Below are 17,771 nucleotides of genomic sequence, written 5' to 3'. Positions count from 1 at the left end.
GTAAGCTTTGATATGAGAAGAGAAATCAAATCAAGAGTCATTATTCAAGACAAGACTTAAAAGTCTACAGCCAGCTATTTTTTTTTTTACATGCAAGTATTCTAAACGTCCTATATTAACATTAGTTTATTTGCAACACCCATTAAACAATGCAATAAATAGAATACATGAGTAACTTCTGGGCCCTATCAAACAGAAGTTTCCCAATATCATAATTGAGGTTATACAAATGAGCTTTAAGGTCTAAACGTCTAAGCCAACATGAATGAAAGGTGCTCAGAAAACTGGTGCTCTGAGCTAAACGCTAACATGCTGATGCTTTGCACGTAACCTGCATATAATGTTCATCCCAGTAACCATCTTCGATAAGCATGCTAACATTTGTTAATTACCATTAAACAGAAAGTACAGCTGAGGCAGGAATGCCATTAGTTTTACAGGTATTTGTCATAAGCAAAAGTATTTAAAAATAACGATTCGCTAAGACTGACTAGATGAAGCTGCTGTGGGAGAAATCAACAAAGTCAGTGGGATTCATCATCTGTGACCCGTCTATACAAAATCTTGTGCAAATCAATTTAGTAGATGTTTAGATATTTCACAAGATAAGTTAAAAGTTTGACTCTGTGGTACATGAAAATTTAGAGAATCACCAAAAATGATTTGGATTCATCATCTGAATATCTGTACCAAACTCCCTGGCAATCCACCTGTAAGCATTTAAGACATGTTACTTAAAACAAAAGTGTCAACCTGCTGGTGGCACTGGAGGAGTAGTTAGGGGATCAGACGTCAGTAGGAATTATCCTCTGGGGACCACAAATGTGTGTAGAAAATGTCACATCAATTTTGTAGTTGTTGAGATACTCAGTGTGGAAGAAGAAAACAGACCGACGGAAAATGTAGCGAGGCACAAAAATGTTTGTGTACATATAAAACATGCTTTCATACATTCACTCCTTTCGGTCTTTGTCCTTTCTCTTCAGCTATTCTTCTCCTGTCCTAAGCCATTACAGGCCTCACACTCAACACAGAGCCTTTGGATCAAACCACACAGCAACACAATAATTGGTTTCTGTGTCCAATTTCTGTTTAATCAATAACCTGTCGGCCACCGGTGGCTGAGGGGGGGATCCATAACAAACACCCAGCATCTTCACAGCAGCCATTTCCAGATGGGTGCGTTCCTCTCCCCGTGGCGGTGTGTGGCCATAGCACCGGCTACATCCACCGTTTCCCATGCATTACATCCAGTGCACGAACACAAAGGGCGTCCCATTCAGAGCCCCTCAAGCGTGAATACAGAGCTAAAGACAAATTAAAGTGTGGGTGGTTAGGCTGTCTGAATGCCGGTAAATGGAGTTGGGGGGACAGGTCAACGGATCAAACGAATACAAAGGATGGGAGAGAAATGTCCATGGCGATAGTATCTTCCTTGCAAAAAATGACAAAAAATAGGCTTGCCCATTTAGAAATATTAGAGTTTCATTCAAAATTATCGGCAGCTGTATCTACAAATTTGGTAATAAAATATTTATTTCCACATATAAAAATGATATAGTTCGGAGATGTTTAATAGAGAATTTGAGGTATTTAAGTTAAACTTTTATTGTTTCCCAAGGCAGCTCGAGATATTTGGGACCCTTTTACAAAAACGGCAGATAAAGTTCATTAATATGAAAAAAAAATGAATGCTGCAAAATAAACTAGACCAAACTCTGCACAGGTTATGGATCCAGAAATCCAATTTCCCTGACTTGCCACCGCTATAAAAAACAATTAGAGAAATCACTGGTGCGTGAACATTGTAATTTGGACCAAATAAAATCCAATTTCCCACTTTGTGAGGAATGACACCGTTTGGAGAAAGGGCATCAGACGAAACAGAAATAAATCTGAAATTTTACAGCACGACATACAGACGCGTCTTCAGTTCATTAAGGTTCCAGTTTTATTTAATAATTATGTGAAGATAAATTAAGACATATTAAAGCCAAATAAAGTTACAGATTGAGAACCTTCCCAATAGCTCAAACAGACTTTTAATGCTGCTTGGCACATGCAAGAGTGAGGCTTTTTAAGAGCAAGCACACATTAAAGACATGTTTTGATTTACAATGTTATAAAACACTGTTTGTGGAAACATTTGAAGACAACCTGCTTTTAAAACCGTACTGTTGTGAGCCTCCGTTTGCTGGCACAAATGGCTCAATTAGACATAATAATATTGACTGCACCACCAGTATTGCACACATATGTAAATTGTTGCCACAAATGACTTTCCTTTCCACAAATGTTGTCACACTACAATAAATGATGATCACATAGAAAGGTCACAGTTTCCCCGATTGCCTTAGCAGTACCGATGGCAGTAAACTGATGTTGACGCACAAACAAGCTTTAATTTATTGTCACGAGTGTGAAGCTTCAATTCACCACATGACACAGTGAGTGGCTCATCATCATTCGTCATGGAAGTGGGAGATGACACACCGAAAGCAAAAGGTCAAACACACACACAATCTCATTCAGTCACTCTTTCAAATAACGAAGATACTTGCACACACACACACACAGAGACAGACACACACAAAGCCTTCCCCTGTTTCTCACTGGTCCTTGTCATGGTTGAGGGCCCGGTTAACAGCTGATGGAACAAACAGAAAAAAAACTAGAATTACCGCCTTGAGGTTTAACGCCTCTACCAACCAGGCATGTTGCAGTTTATGTCCACGTCCGTCCAAAACGTCAGCACTTCATCATTTTATCCTTTTAGCCATTTGTGTAAAATGTACATAATTAGCATAAAAATACTCAAATTTATAGCCCAAAACATGTTATGTGAGGTGATCACCAAATTCTAATTAGTTCATCCTTAATTCAAAGTGGACATTTGTGCTTAATTTTAAACTCCCTTGAGGCGTTTTTGAGATATTGCATTCCCAAGAATGGAACGGACGGACTTATGAATGTAAGGACAGACTGACGTGGACAACACGAAAAACATAATGTCTCATGCACATGTCATAAAAACTATTTATTTTGAAGGACGGTTAAACAGACCCAAAGACGGATTATTGTATTTGAGGATATATTTTTGGAGTGTGAATCTAGGAAGTGTTAAAGAGGTTTGACAGCTGTGAGAATATGTTGCTGCAATATCTATATATATAAAAATAAATATAGTATGCGACTCTACTTGCATGTACACTGTTGGTATCTCACCCTCCTTTGTCACACTCTCAGTTATGTTCTTAGCCTTGGCGCTCAGATCGCTGACCACACTGTCCATGGTAGCCTGGTGTTTCAAGAAAAATGGCCGGATGACACGCTTGTACAAGATCTCAGAACCGTTCCACGTCACCGGAGCCATACACCACACCAGGAACGCACACTGAGGAGAGAGCAGAGGGCAGATCTTAGATATTATGTTACTGTTTAACTTCCTGTCCAAAGTCTGATCACTTAAGCAGGAAATAAACTGCAGCTATTCGATACTAAATAGTGGCAGCCCTAAAATACATTCAAAACGGTTTGCTGAAAGGTACGATGTTGTAATGTTGTTGTTACATAACATAACCATGCCTCATTGCACAATATCAGACGTAGTTTATTAATCATATTTTTCCAGGATTAAGTTTATCACTGAAACCAAACCATTTTAATCAAGGAAAGCAATGATGATCATGCTAATTAGGCCCAAATAATAGATAATGATGTGACTTATTATTTAGCTCAAGCAGGGCTTTCTGATATGTGGGGTTGCTTTGTCTCAAACCATAACTTACAACTATACTCAACTTCTTCTGACAAACTCTACACGCAGGTATGGACATGAAATGATGAGAAAATACTTCAACTGTCACTGACGAGGATCGCTATGTCCAAATTGCATCTTACATATTAACTGTGTTCAGTATGAACTAGTATATACAAATATTTAAAGCATATAGGTTTGACAGGAAGTATACAGGAACAAAATCTTTTTTGTCAATATACTTTATGGGTTTTTACAACACACACAACATGTGCGGAAGCTTTTCTTTCCTCCAATATTTCTAGAACTGCCTATGTTTTGTATCTGTGAGCATAAAGTCCATTTACATTTTATCACATTTATTTAAATGACACTTTTATCAAAAGCAATTGTGACTAACAGTAAGTGCATTTAAACATGTGGGCATAACCAAAAAACGTCCAATAATCATGCAAATACATCAACGTCATTAAATATGCTTATCTACCTCAAGCCCTACAGTTCCTTTGTACAGTGCATTGAGGGACAAAAGTGTCCAACAAGAAGTGCAATCAAAAACAAAGCCTTTTAAGGACTGTTTTAGTCTACTTATTTTCTCACTTTTACAGTGTGAACACATTAAGTATACAGATACTGGTACAAATTGTATTTTATGGGGCTGCAACACAGCAGATGTTAATGTCTTCCTCATTTTGACATTACAAACATTGTCCACAAGAGTGCGCTGTTGGCTAAATCCAATGCACGAGAGGCCCAAAAACCATCAAGCCTCATGTGACTCAAAACAGCGTGACTGTCTGTGGTTTCACAGTGAAAGTTCACTTAGCTGAAGACAATGCAGAACAGAAAGAGAGGAAAGATAACTAAATAAAGGAAATGTGAAATTAAAAAGTACCGAATAGAATAAAAAATTGAATGTCTGCCTACCTTGCCAATATAGTAAAAGGGGAACCAGAAGAGGAAGATGTCGGAGAAGGCCTCAACGATGCTGAAGAGTCCATAAACAACCCAGTAGGTCAGCCACTGAGTGTCATCCTCCTTCACACTGCTCTCGATGGCCTTAATGCTGAATGGACAGAGCGACAGGTTTGAGTCAGAAGATTGATGAGGTAATTAAATCAAGAGTGCAAACTGCAATGATTAAAAGTCTGAAACGGTAGGTACATTTAAAAGTTATCCTGTAGAGTTTTGACAGTGTCCCTGTATTGTTATTTTAGGATGCTCGTGCATGCCAAAACTATGGGGGTGACATTTTAAAACACTTCTGCTGAATCCAGAGGGCCATGATGTGAAATAAATGATTGTGGCAGTAATGGGTTTAAAATATTAGAATGAGCAATGATAGACAACAAAAGAATAATAAAAATAAAAAAAAGAATCTGTATTTTTTAGTACAAAATGTACTCAAAATGTTTGTTTTTTTTAAACGTTCAATAAAGGAATATAATATAATTCACCAAAGCACATTGTGGCCAGTGTGTTTACGATAAAACAAATCCACAGGGAACCTTTAAGCAGCAGTTTATGAATAGGCTCAGATTTATGGGCCTGTGAGTGCTGTACTAAGTGTGTATTAGTGGGGCAGTTGTAAAATATTTTGTTCTTCCTGCTTCCAGTGATGTCGTTGAAAGCGAGTAAGAACTTCTCCAGCTTTGGTATCTGTGGGGCGCAATGATTCTCAAAAACGTTCTTGTTCACTGCGCCTGTGTCAAGTTTCCAACAGAAAAAATGACATCCAAAAATATGAGTACTGAGGATGTAATGGACCAAGTTTCTTTTTTTTTTTACGTGTGCATTTAACAGGGTTTGGCTGACTCGGATATTCAGCTGGACAAAGGTCGCTAGAGGCTGCTGCTGCTATAGCGGGGAGGATATGACCAGCAGGGACCGTCCAGAACCTGGGCCTTCGAAAAGCAAACGCCTACTGGTGGTATCTTTGCTCAAATTGCCTTCCGCATGCCAACAGAAACGGAATCATTCGGCTGTAATGAATGCCAGCGTGGGCAGTTTTGTTCGATGCTGTCGAGGGCAACCCCGAGAGCCAGCCGTGCTTGCACTTGTATGAAGACAGTTCTCCTCACTAAGACAGAGGTTTGTTTGGGACCTTCTCCAGGATCCCGAACGTAAACCAGCAGGGCGATTTTGGGACAATTCTTAGTCATAGATTTTGCAATGAAAATGGCCTGCCTCCAAAGATGGAGTAAGAGTTGCTGATTGTAGGAAAAGTTGAAAGACTAACCAAGACGGGTCCACCGAGTTTTATTTAGTCTGTATCTAGTTTTAATCAAGTGTGTTTTACGATAAATTATCAAGGCAATTAAGCCCGTCTTGGTTCAGTGTAAGAGAGAAACTTGAATTAAGAAGGTGTAATGTTGTACTTTCTTCTTTAGGTGTTAGAATATTTCCTTCATTGACATTTTGTGAGTTTATTTTGATTATTTATCAGACATAGGGTATTCGTACTCAATGCATCCTGGTACATTGAGGCACAGCCAGCACAGGTCCGCAGCAGGAGAAATCAGCTTTCTTGGTCAATGTAGCACGCACTGGGGAATTTATTTCTTAAGGGGACTTCATTACGATCAGCACTGACTGGAAATCAACATAAAAGATGTTGAATTTTCCCTTTCATTTTCTACATATTGTGTCATTTGGGCATTTTTTGAAATAAGCTTAACTTCATACGTACGAAAAATACGCTGGGTAGGCAAAACCAATCAGGTTGCAGAGCAGTGAGGCTCCATATCCAAACAGAAGATACAGCCCGACAAAACCCAGGAAACCTGCAGGGGGAGAAAGACGAGAGGCAGTGAGAACAGAAGGCTGGACAAGATGAAGTTATCAAGTTACTTGACAAACGTGTCTAATATCAAGCAAAGTTAATTTGTTGCAAACACTGTGTGTGTCTGCTAGCAGGATGTCAAGGTGGCACAGTACCAGGATTAGGAGGAGTGCTAAACACAAGTCAAACACCGATATTCAAATTCAGTCAGTGGAAGAGTTGACATTAAATACAACGCTAAGCTCACACAGTCATGTGAAACAGCCCGGCCTATACAACTCAAGTGTGTGAGAGATTCCACACATGCCAGAGGTATTCCACAGTTTAATATTGTATTATTACTACAGTGTTATGTACAAAGCACAAAGATGCCTTTACATTCAAACAGAGATTTCCACCTATAATATATACTTTTGCAGTGCTTAAAGTAATGGTAACATTGGGAGCTGAAATGCCAAGTTGATAAATCAATTATTCATTCAATCTGCAATAGAAATTCACCGTAAGAACTGCAGGAGAAATCGGTTCTGTATTACCTGGATTGTAGGCTGCTGACTCTTAACAGTAGCACATTGGCTGAATTGCTTAATCCCTCAGAGGCTTGAAGATTTTGACTTCTAAGCAAACAGACTGTAGTCTGAACAGCCATTTTAGCCGATCCCTTTCTTCCATTACTGATTGACTTATCAAAACCAGTCATGGGTTTTCCGTCTCTTCAAAACACTCCCAGGTTCATAAAATGATTTCAAATCGCAGATCTTTTACAGAGCTTTTGTATATGTGAACTCGGTAACAGGTTTGAGGCAAAACAAGGAGAATGACGTCCAACCCTAAAGCAGCTGTAGATGCATTTATCATTCAAATTTATACAAAACTAAAACTGTTGATACAAAATTCATACCCAAGAAATGCCTCAGGCATAATAAAATCACACAGTATCCAGAGCAGTATAAGCCTTTGATACTGTTCTAAACCAATACCTGCTCTTTACATCTCATTTGTGTTTCCCAGCTCATATACAAACGGCCATGCAATTCCCAGTCTGTCAATCTCTCTCTAATGAATGAAAAAACTGGAAGAACTGGTTGAAATAGAAGACCCTGAAGAGACAACGGCTAAGAGACACAGCAACATTTTGAATAGGGAAATCATAAACTGATGTTTTTAATTATTCAGTGATGAATGATACAAAGCTGATCCATCTGGCTCTGTACTGTGACTAAGCGACTCCTAAACTGAAGAAAAGAAAAAGAAGATTGCATCCATGTGACCGGACATAGATTTCTACACCCTGGATTGAAAACATACGAGCTTCTCGTTGAAAAACTGGAAATAATGGTACAAAAGCCATTCCACAGTTGTGTAATCCTGTAATATTTGACTCGAACCACTCATTAGAGTTGCAGAAGTTGTAATTCAGCTGAGAAGCCAGTTCCTCTTGGCATCAAATCATCAGAACCTATTGTTAAGAGTACAGTGGAAGTTGGCTTTAAAAAACATGAAGCTAACAAACGAACAACGGGCGCTCACTCAGTGAGTTTGGCTGCATAAGCAGAGATGAAACCTCTCTACTCCAGTCAGCACATTAGTCTTCCCACTTCAGAGTGTCACACGAGTCAGCATGAACTTGAGACGTTTCTCAGCTGAACCGTGGTCAGTTTAAGGGACACCGCTGTGTTACTATGTTCGACTGGCAAGCACAGATCAAGGCAAAGTACAACTTAACTCTAAAGTGAGCAAACAGGAAAGAATTTCTTGTATGCAATGAAACCCATTATCAGTGTACACGTTTGTAACAAGCCTTCAAGGTGGCCAAAGTGTCGAAACAATGGCTGTTGCCTCACTAACAACCGAACAAGATACTAACAAGACACATCTGCAATTAGAACAGGTCAAGGTATAATTTGGCTGCTCTGTCTGGTTATACCTTCAGCTAAATGCATGGTAGGGATGAGTCAAGTGATATTTGCATACATTCTCTGTATTTGCAAGCCAGTGTGTGTGTGTGTGTGTGTGTGTGTGTGTGTGTGTGTGTGTGTGTGTGTGTGTGTTAGCTCCAATAACATGGAGTTATTTGCATGTAGATCTGACTGAGGTTAAACGGACTAAAATTAAGCAACTAATTGACATTTTCTGATCATATGATATTTTATTAATTCTAGGTAGGAAAAAGTGACTTAACCAAACTTCAAAAGGGGTTGATGTTGGTTAGAGCCAGACCAATAAATCTCCTGGCTTATAGAACATGGATACCTCAGTATCACAGGAAATGGTGGCTGATAAGCAGCAATACATTGCAGCACAGAAATACAGAGATATGTCCGGAGTAGTTTAGAATAGGGCTGTAACAAATGATCACTTTGATCATAACGTGTCAGCAAATTATTTTCTCAATTAATCGTTGGTTCGATTAAATGTCAGAAAATAGTGAAAAATGACCATCATGCTTTTCTAGAGGCCAAGTTGACCAACAGTCCAAACTCAAAAGATTTTCAATTGACAATAAAAAAAAACTAAGAAAAGCTGCAGATCTTGAATAAGTGGTTCCCTTAGTGCTTAAAAAAAAATACTCAAATGATAAATCCATTATCAAAATTGTTGATGGGTAAATATCTGTTGATTAAATTAATCAAAAAAAAAAATCATTAATCTTTTCAGCTCAAGTTAAGAGAGTGTATTTCCATTACATAGTTTGTCCATCCGATATAACTTAGAAGTATATTTTTCAGCTGTTCACATCTTGGTGAGAATTCTTTAATAACCAAAAGGGTACCTTACCAATAATGTTTTGTATTTTTTTAATGTTTAAAATACACATTTGCTTATATATCATCAGGGCTTTTTAAACTTTCAAATATCAATATCAGCCATCAAAATCCAAGATCGGCTGGGCTATAATGTTGGGGTAAACTCTATTAAGTTCTATATTTGATGATGTGTAATCACTTACTAAAAACAGCAAAAAACTTCAGGGCTACTTACAATCATGCCTGTGATCCAAGTCTGATAGAATGCAGCTGAACACAGACAACACATTCATGTACAGCAGTCAACATCCTCTGTGACTTTAAAAAAAAAATAGCTGTTTAAATGTATATTTATGATATGTTGTTAACGTTCATCTGTGCAATGCAATCTCCATTTTGAGTAATAACAATGGGTTTAAATGTAGGTCAAGCCTGGCTTTCATGTTTCCTTTCAAACTGGCACTGCAGACAAACTGTTGACTACACGTATACTGTAACCGGAGGTGTCTGGCCTTTATTGACTTTTTCTGTGCAAACTGACAACGGAGCTGTGTCAAAACACAACTCAGAGCTCACTGAGAGCAGCCTGCAGTTGAATAACCAGTCATCCTAGAATCTCCTTCCATCTAACTAGGCATTGCACTGGATATTTCAGGATGTGATAAAAATACCCCCCGGGACCAGCTGCTGGTGGGATCTAAACCAGCAGTTCATTTCAACAGAGATACATTGAAGTATGTGTGTGTGTGTGTGTGTGTGTGTAATGAGGATTACAACCACACCAGCTCTCAATATGCAATGTTGCATTAAAGTCTGAGCTGGGTGCACTTTGGTATTTGAGCATGAGGAGGGTAATAAAAGGAGCCATCTAACAGTGGCACACAGGATATGAACCCACAGTGAAAAGACAAGCACTCATGCAACAATGTGACCACAACCGGTTGCCAGTTGCCACTTTTTGAGTGGCAGCTTATTAGCTCCACCAGCTATCGTGTGCTAAACATGCAGAATGCAGCGAGACAATGCAAGCTGAGTTTTATCTGCAGCAATGTCCAAAGTGCACACTAAGCATTCAGTAAAAGTTTAACTGTGTCCTCTTTTCTTTGCTTTGCTTTTTTTCCAAGCTGCTCCGTTAACATACCCACGGTGATATACTCTCTCTTCACTCCCGTTTTCTGCTCCAGCGTCGCCAGCTGGTCGGTCACAAAGTTTTTCTCGTGGAGCAGAGTCACGAAACGCTCCTTAAAATGACTCATTTTCGGGCTTTTCCTGGGCCTGTGGTCGACAGAAAGCAACAAAGCAACACAGTCAAATGTTATATGAACCGATGCTTTAAGGCATTTGCGATTAAAAAGACAACTACGAGGGGTTATTTTACTAACCTTGGTTTGATAATTTGCCCGAAAACTTCCCGTTGGATGGCTGGCTGCTGACTCCGTCGAAGTTGCGGTGGCAGTGGGGGCGGAGTTAGAAGGTCAACCCGCTGACCAATCAGAGAGCTCCGGTGATTAAACAACGGTGCTGTGGACTGAAGGCACCTTTATGTGTGTGACTTCTTATTGTGGGGACTGTAACTTTTTAAACACTTAAAAAAAACCTCACCACGCTATGGAAACCGATAGAGGACTTTATTAAAATTGAAATGTAATTCCACAATAGCTTTATACTTTTCCACATATGTGTTATTTGAGTAAAAATGAAAAATGTTATACTCCGATTGGCATTTTCATTGTCACATAAAAGATGTGATTGTGATTATTTATCTTCAAAGTTGTAACCTTCCTTACAGTGAACATAGTCAAATGTTAATTCAAATTAGAAAATGTAAATGCAATATATACATGAATCCTAATGTTCCATTATGGCAAGCATCACTTAAGTTCTAATTCAAATTAAAATGCATTTTTCTAACCATCTGAGAATTAATATGAAAACAGGATTTGATATTTCAGCGTCAAAGCTTCATGCATTGGGACACAAGCACATGGAAAGTTTTCTAGCATGTAGGGCAGCCTATATGGCATGGCATCATTTTTTTTTCAACTGGAAGCACACCCTAGAGAGCACTTCATTACATTTTCCTTATGCTACATTTGTTTTAACACATGACAACTTTAATATTATTTGGTACATTGTGTTTCTCTTAAAAATGATTATATCCTTCAGATAGTTTATGAATAAACTCTAATGGTTAGGGAAGATATACTGTTAAAAACCTATTATGTACACCAATCCATTCATTAAGCCATTAATAACCTCAAAATTGCATAATTTTTGCAATGTACGAATTAAGATGTAGATATCTGTAATGTTATTTGAAAGTTCCTAACAGTGTGAAAATTGTTGGTTTATTCCCTCTTGAACTGTTTATGTTTTCTTCCCTTCAACCCTCAGAGGGCTGTTTCATTTATTTCAGTGTGATGAACCTGTCTTGAATCAGCCTAACAAAATGAACCAAGATTATCTCAGAGCCAACCAGAGCTTGATCCTTCAAAACATCTGGAAAAAAGTTTTCACAGTGACACATGTTTGGTTCTTCCTTTCGAACGAAGAGTAAAAGAGTTTTTTCACCTTTCCTAACAGGAAGTGACTCATATCTCAGCTGAAATGTATCAGAGCAGCAGAGGAGTTTTAACCTTCAAACACGTGCTGATGGAGGTCACACTGATGTTTTGAGAAGGCTTGATGACATTTAACTTATTCAATTATTGGGTAAAACCCTAAATTTGGTTGAAGAGTAAAATCCCTTTAAGGGATTGATAACCCTTGCAAACATGTAAACCATGCACATGATTCAATCCTTCATAGGAAAGATAGGATGGCTCAAATTTAGAAACTTAAACTTCTTGGGGGGGTTATGAAAAGATAACAAAATAATTAAATGGAGGAGATCAAGGGGTTGAACGTTTTCTAGCATAAGGCAGTATATATAGACCTGAACCCAGGAGTGTCACAATTGAAGCATCTGCATGAACAGATTGACATCATGTTTAGGAAAAGAGTGAAGGGCCGGATATAAAATCAATCTCGTCATTATGGAGTTGTTGTGATCCTGGACAGCCAGCAGAGGGCAGCCTGCATCTAATAATGAGCAAAGACAGAAACAGCAGAGAGATGAGGAACAGAGAGTCAGGAGTTTCTTCATTTTCTTAAACAGTCCACAGGGAGATGTAGCCTCCACTTACTCCACCTCATCTCTCCCTTTCAGTTTCACAAGGACAGCTGTGTGTTTGCCTTCTTAAATGTATTTTGCATTATTTTAATGCATCACTGCTCCTCACAGTTTTAAATTCTCATGTCACAGAAAGTCTGAACTGTTTTCATGCACTCACACTGAAAACTGCATCAAGATGAAGTTTTCAATGATTGTCATTTTGTGTTATCTGAGTCAGGGTAAGATATTTTGAAAAGTGACATTGTGAAATTGTTAAAAGTATATTTTGTATAGATATAACTTTCCTTGCCTTTTTGCCTCAAATATGGTTGTAATGTATGTGTTATTTATGTTAATCCTAATGGCTGATTATCAAGGTTTACATTTAATTTCTCATTTCAGAGACTTCTGCAAACAAGTTTCTGACTCAAACTGACAAATCCAAGTCTGTCAGTCTTGGAGGGACTGTGACCATCAGCGCCACAGGGAGCTCAGATATTGGTGCTGATCTCAGTTGGTACCTTCAGAAACCTGGACAGGCTCCCAAACTTCTCATATATAGAGTATCATCTCTCTTCTCTGGAACTCCGTCTCGATTCAGTGGCAGTAGATCTGGTTCTGACTACACTTTAACCATCAGAGGTGTTGAGTCTGAAGATGTTGGAGATTACTACTGTCTGGGCGACCATGGTGGAGTGTTCACACAGTGATTTAGAGCCGTACAAAAACCTCCTTCAGTTTGACTGAAGTGAGAACGGCCTGCTGCAGGTGCAGAGTGTTGGTGGAGAGACTGTGATGAAGATAACTGGTCCAGTGAACACAACACAAGAGTCATCAAGCAGAACCACAATGAATCTAAATAAAACTGAAACAAACTTATTCATGCCATATAATATATGTATATGTTAATATTTAAAACTGATATTCTTGTCAGTTCATTCAGTCTCTTTATGAATAATCTGGGAAGGTTAGATTCTCGTTGGACCATAGCCTCTGATATAAAAAAAAATCCTTAACTTTAGCTGTAATGATGGTTGCACAAAACACTCTATAACATCAGTCCAAACAGAAACAAAATATCTATTTCATTTCTCTCTTATCAGGTAAATATGGTGAATGAAATGACCATAATGATATGTTTCAAAGTGAGAATGTATCGTAAAATAATTACAAAGACACAAATCATTATAATCCACAGTTTTAATAATAAAATAATGTTCATGGCATTTTTTCATGAATCAACAGTTCATCGTGGAGTGACAACTAATCTATGGTTCAGTTTAATATGAAAAGTAATGAACATTAAGAAGAATATGCAGCAGATGAGTATTAGAAAGCAACATGCACACTGAAACACTGAGTAGAGAGCTGTGAAACAGAGGAGATCTGTAGCTTCATCAAGAGCTCTATCAAAGAAGCAGCATCATTTCCACACAGGAAGTGTTGCTGAAGCTCTACTCTGAGCAGTGGCCAGGGTCCAGGGTTTGAGTGACAGGGCTCTGTCCATTAAGACCGGCCTCACAGCTCACTGAGCCCGCCTTCCTCCACTGGTCTGCAGAGAGGCTCAGGGTGCTGCTCCAGCTGTAGTGGCCGTCGCTCCCCAGGACCTCCAGGCTGTGTGACACCCCTGAGGAGCTGCTGCTGCCCCCCACCTTCCAGCCCAGACTCCAGGCTGAGGGGAAGCCCCCGCTGGCCAGACACACCAGTGTGGCTCTGCCCTGCTGCAGCTCCTCTCTGGAGGGGGGGAGGACGGTCAGGGTGGGCCGCACAACACCCACTGAGGGGGAGAGAGGGGGGGAGGAGAGAGGGGGGAGAAAAGACAAAAGATGAAGGATGAAGACTTGGGAATAAAAAAATATCATCCTGTTGATTTCTCATATTTGATCAAATAAAACAGAATAAGTTGTGTTCCTGTTGAAGAAATAAATCACTCCGTAACAGACCATCCACCACATGAAGTGTAAATGCAACTAAAATCGTTCATTGATAACAATTATTGATAACATCTTCATGTGAATTGCAAAATGTATGAAAGTTAATCCTGGTGAGGTTTTTTGTCTGTCTAAACTGACAGTTTAAAAACTCATCTGAATACAGTTAAAACATTCCTCATCTGTCTCTTTCACTTCCTTTTCACTAGATGTAAAACAAATGAACCGTGAACACAAAGAAAAGCTGCATTTACTGATAAAATCATATCTGTGTTGAACAAGCATCCACATCACATTTTAATTCAACAAATTATTTGATTTTTTAAAGCTAATTATACATTTTCTTTTACAATAAATACAATATATACATGTTTGAGAATTGAAAGTGACCAAATGTTACTTAGAATGATTTGTAAGCATGCAGTGAAAAGTTTCTATGAAAAATAGAATAGAATATAAAAAATAAGAGTTATTTTCCATCTTTTGAACCAAATTTCATGCAAAACGGAATTAATATTAGATTTCAGCAAAGTTACTTCTCAGTTTGTTTGATCAGCTTGATAAAATAAAATAAATACCAACAACATTCAAAAACGGATCTTGGTCTGAATCTAATCCAATATTTGATTTGAGTTTTCATTTTCTATATATTGTTATAGAATGAAAATCTTTGGTACTTACAGTCAATGATGAGTTTGGTTCCTCCACCAAAAGTCCACCACAGTGATACAAACTCATTAAGTGGCCGTACAAAAACCTCCTGCACTGTGAACAAGCATCTATCCACTGAAAACTCTCTGCTTTTTATATCAATGCATAAAAATACATACTTTCTATAATCTAAAACGTATTTTGTAATGATATGGATTCAAAATTATCATATAAATGAAAATTAATTATTTACTTTTGCTTTATTTTCAGAGAAATGATGACTGTCTCCTTGTAACAAAATACATTTGTCACAGTTATATCAATTGATACATGGTTAAATTAAATTATATATTTTTTCTATTAATTACAATTAACAAACTAATAATAAACATAATTGAATTATCAATTATATATCCACAGTTAACCCTGTCAGTAAATTAAATGAATTATAGAAGATATATCATACCAACCACAGTGGACGCAAACTTATCCTCAAATCCTCACCTGCTCATCTCATACAAATATTTTCTACTATTCTATTAAGATCATATATATATTGTTAAACAGAGCAGTATTCCTCCTGATTTCATGGCCCACGTTGCCTTCAGTCTGTTGAGAGCAGAGAAATAATTTCCATAGAGAGGAGGCTTTGCATCGTCAGCTGATCCTCCAGTGAACTCAGAAGGTTTATAGTCCTGTGAGTTCAACACTGCAGGACTCAGATCTGTCGGTCAACACAGCAGGAACCACAACCACCATGACTCTCATCACCATCCTCATCTGGACGCTGGCCTGCTGCTGTTTTACAGGTTCATTCACTCAGCAACACTTCAAACATGATGTGCTGCCTTTTCTCTCATTTATTTCTTCTGATAAAGTAATGATTTGTTTTTGTCTTCAGGATGCAGCGGTCAGGTGACTGTGACTCAGCCTCCAGTAGTGACATCTACTCCAGGATCCACTGTCACTCTCACCTGTAAGACCAACCCAGCTGTTCATTCAAACTGTGGTAGTGGTCATCAATGTATGTTCTGGTATCAACAGAAATCTGGACAGGCACCAACGCTCCTCATAAAACAAGTGAGCATAAAACATTCAGGAACACCAGCTCGGTTTAGTGGTAGTGGAAGCAGCTCTGACTTCACTTTGACCATCACTGGAGTTCAGACTGAAGATGCAGCAGTTTATTACTGTCAGAGTTATCACAGTGGTGGAGTGTTCACACAGTGATTTGTAGTCGTACAAAAACCTCCCTCAGTCAGACTGCAGAGACTCTGAGCTGTAACAGCAGGAACCGACTGCAGCTGCTGAAGAGGAAGAGACTCTGACACAGACCACTGAACACAGAGCTGACAGTAAACTCACCAAGCACAAACCTTATTGTGATCTCTGCTTCTCACCTCAAAGTATTATTTTAACAATTTTCAGGTTGCAGCAGGGACTTTTTATCCTCAGTTTTGGTTTCTGCATTATCACCCTGATCTTGGTTCTCTCAGGCAGCAAACCCAAAGCCAATCCCACCTTTTTTCTAATTTATGTGCCGAAACTATTTTGCTTTCGACTCTAAAGCTTTCATATTTTGACAAACGACTGGCTGTTCTTGTGTCTCTTTCCTAAACCATAATGTGACCTGTGATATTACTTCTTACATTTTAAGAAGTCTTTAGCGTTCAGGGATTGTTATCACTGAAAAATGTGCCAATTCACAGTAAACGCATGCAGATGATGAAGCATACTCACATCCTGAGTTACTTACCTCAGATTGCATGAGTCAGAATTCAATCCCATGTTTCCACATCCCTACATCCCCAGTCAGTGTTCTTAACCACTGAACCATTTCCAGCACCCATCAACCCAAAGAACCAGAGAGAGGAAGAGTATCAGACTGAAGCTGTAGAAACTTCATCTTCACCAACTTGCAGAGAAACAAAATTTACAGACTTCACACTGTTACGGATTCACACTGACATAATATATGACTCTAATTATTCTGAGTGCACTCACTACATCTTATTTATTTCTGATAGCTCAGCTGGTTGAGAAGGAATTTTACACTCTGAAGGTTGTTGGTTTAAATTCCTCCTGAACTGTATTGTCTTTCCTTCTTTGAATCCTTAGTGGGTTGTTTCATAAAGGTTTCTCTTATTGTGAAAAGCCTGTCTTGAATGAGCCAAACAAACTGAACGAGGATCAGTCTGTTTCATGAAGACAATCAATCAATTTTTCTCAAGGGAGAAAATCAGTCCTAACTGGACACTCAGAGTGACCGATGTTTGGTTTATTCTTTATTTGGACGAAGAATAAATTCTTTTTTTTTTACTTTCCTAACTGGAAGTGACTCATAACTGAGCTGAAATGTATCAGAGCAGCAGAGGAGTTTTAACCTTCCAGCAGCTGCTGATGGAGGTCACACTCGTGTTAATTTAACACTTGATGGAATTAAATGTATTCAGAGATCTTTTTGACTAAAAGCTAAATAATATAATGTATTCATCCATAAACACAACTTTGGGATGAAGCCCTGAATTTGATTGAAAATTAAAGTCTCTTTTAGGGATTTTTATCGCTTAAAGAAACCTTAAACCATGCAGATAATCTATTAAAAACCCTTCATAGGAAAGATAGGATTGGCTCAAATTAAAACATAAAACTTAAGTCTCAGCCTATATGGCACTGCATTGCATTTTCTTCGTTGGACGAAAACCCTACATGGCACCTTATCATGTTTTATCTACCATTGGAGGATCCA

The 17,771-nt window shown here is 38.5% G+C and overlaps 1 protein-coding gene and 2 gene segments (V, D, J or C); 1 reads left to right on the top strand and 2 right to left on the bottom strand.

The window, feature by feature from the left end:
* Window positions 1-1,110: 1,110 nt before the first annotated feature.
* On the bottom strand, window positions 1,111-10,784 carry zgc:101744 (Receptor expression-enhancing protein 6-like). 2 transcript variants are annotated; one of them, XM_054613673.1, is made up of 6 exons: window positions 10,669-10,784; window positions 10,428-10,561; window positions 6,447-6,540; window positions 4,685-4,823; window positions 3,204-3,394; window positions 1,111-2,647 (listed from the first exon to the last, which is right to left on the bottom strand). In XM_054613673.1, exons 2-6 carry the CDS (start codon window positions 10,540-10,542, stop codon window positions 2,641-2,643), a joined length of 546 nt encoding a protein of 181 aa, XP_054469648.1. In that variant the 5' UTR covers window positions 10,543-10,561; window positions 10,669-10,784; the 3' UTR covers window positions 1,111-2,640. The 2 variants fall into 2 exon arrangements, with proteins under 2 accessions (XP_054469648.1, XP_054469647.1); XM_054613672.1 differs by having other exon boundaries at window positions 1,116-2,647; window positions 3,226-3,394.
* A 2,885-nt stretch (window positions 10,785-13,669) lies between these two features.
* LOC129103918 (immunoglobulin lambda constant 1-like) lies at window positions 13,670-15,239 on the bottom strand (the record flags this gene model as incomplete). The annotated part of the segment is given in 2 exon segments: window positions 13,670-14,217; window positions 15,053-15,239. Coding segments are annotated over 2 exon segments (510 nt in total), but the record flags the coding sequence as incomplete, so codon positions are not given.
* A 253-nt stretch (window positions 15,240-15,492) lies between these two features.
* LOC129103913 (immunoglobulin kappa variable 3D-15-like) lies at window positions 15,493-16,388 on the top strand. The segment is given in 2 exon segments: window positions 15,493-15,831; window positions 15,924-16,388. Coding segments are annotated over 2 exon segments (381 nt in total).
* Window positions 16,389-17,771: the final 1,383 nt, after the last annotated feature.

This window comes from Anoplopoma fimbria, chromosome 15, assembly GCF_027596085.1.
Source record: "Anoplopoma fimbria isolate UVic2021 breed Golden Eagle Sablefish chromosome 15, Afim_UVic_2022, whole genome shotgun sequence".
Classification (NCBI taxonomy): domain Eukaryota; kingdom Metazoa; phylum Chordata; class Actinopteri; order Perciformes; family Anoplopomatidae; genus Anoplopoma; species Anoplopoma fimbria.
This window is presented reverse-complemented; position numbering and strand designations above follow the sequence as displayed.

Coding starts and splice junctions, on each gene's coding strand:
- zgc:101744 (XM_054613672.1), bottom strand. CDS start 10,542: ATGAGTCATTTTAAGGAGCGTTTCGTGACTCTGCTCCACGAGAAAAAC. Junction 6,541..10,427: donor GAGAGAGTATATCACCGTGG/GTATGTTAACGG, acceptor CTCCCCCTGCAG/GTTTCCTGGGTTTTGTCGGG. Junction 2,648..3,225: donor TGAGAGTGTGACAAAGGAGG/GTGAGATACCAA, acceptor TTGTTCCATCAG/CTGTTAACCGGGCCCTCAAC.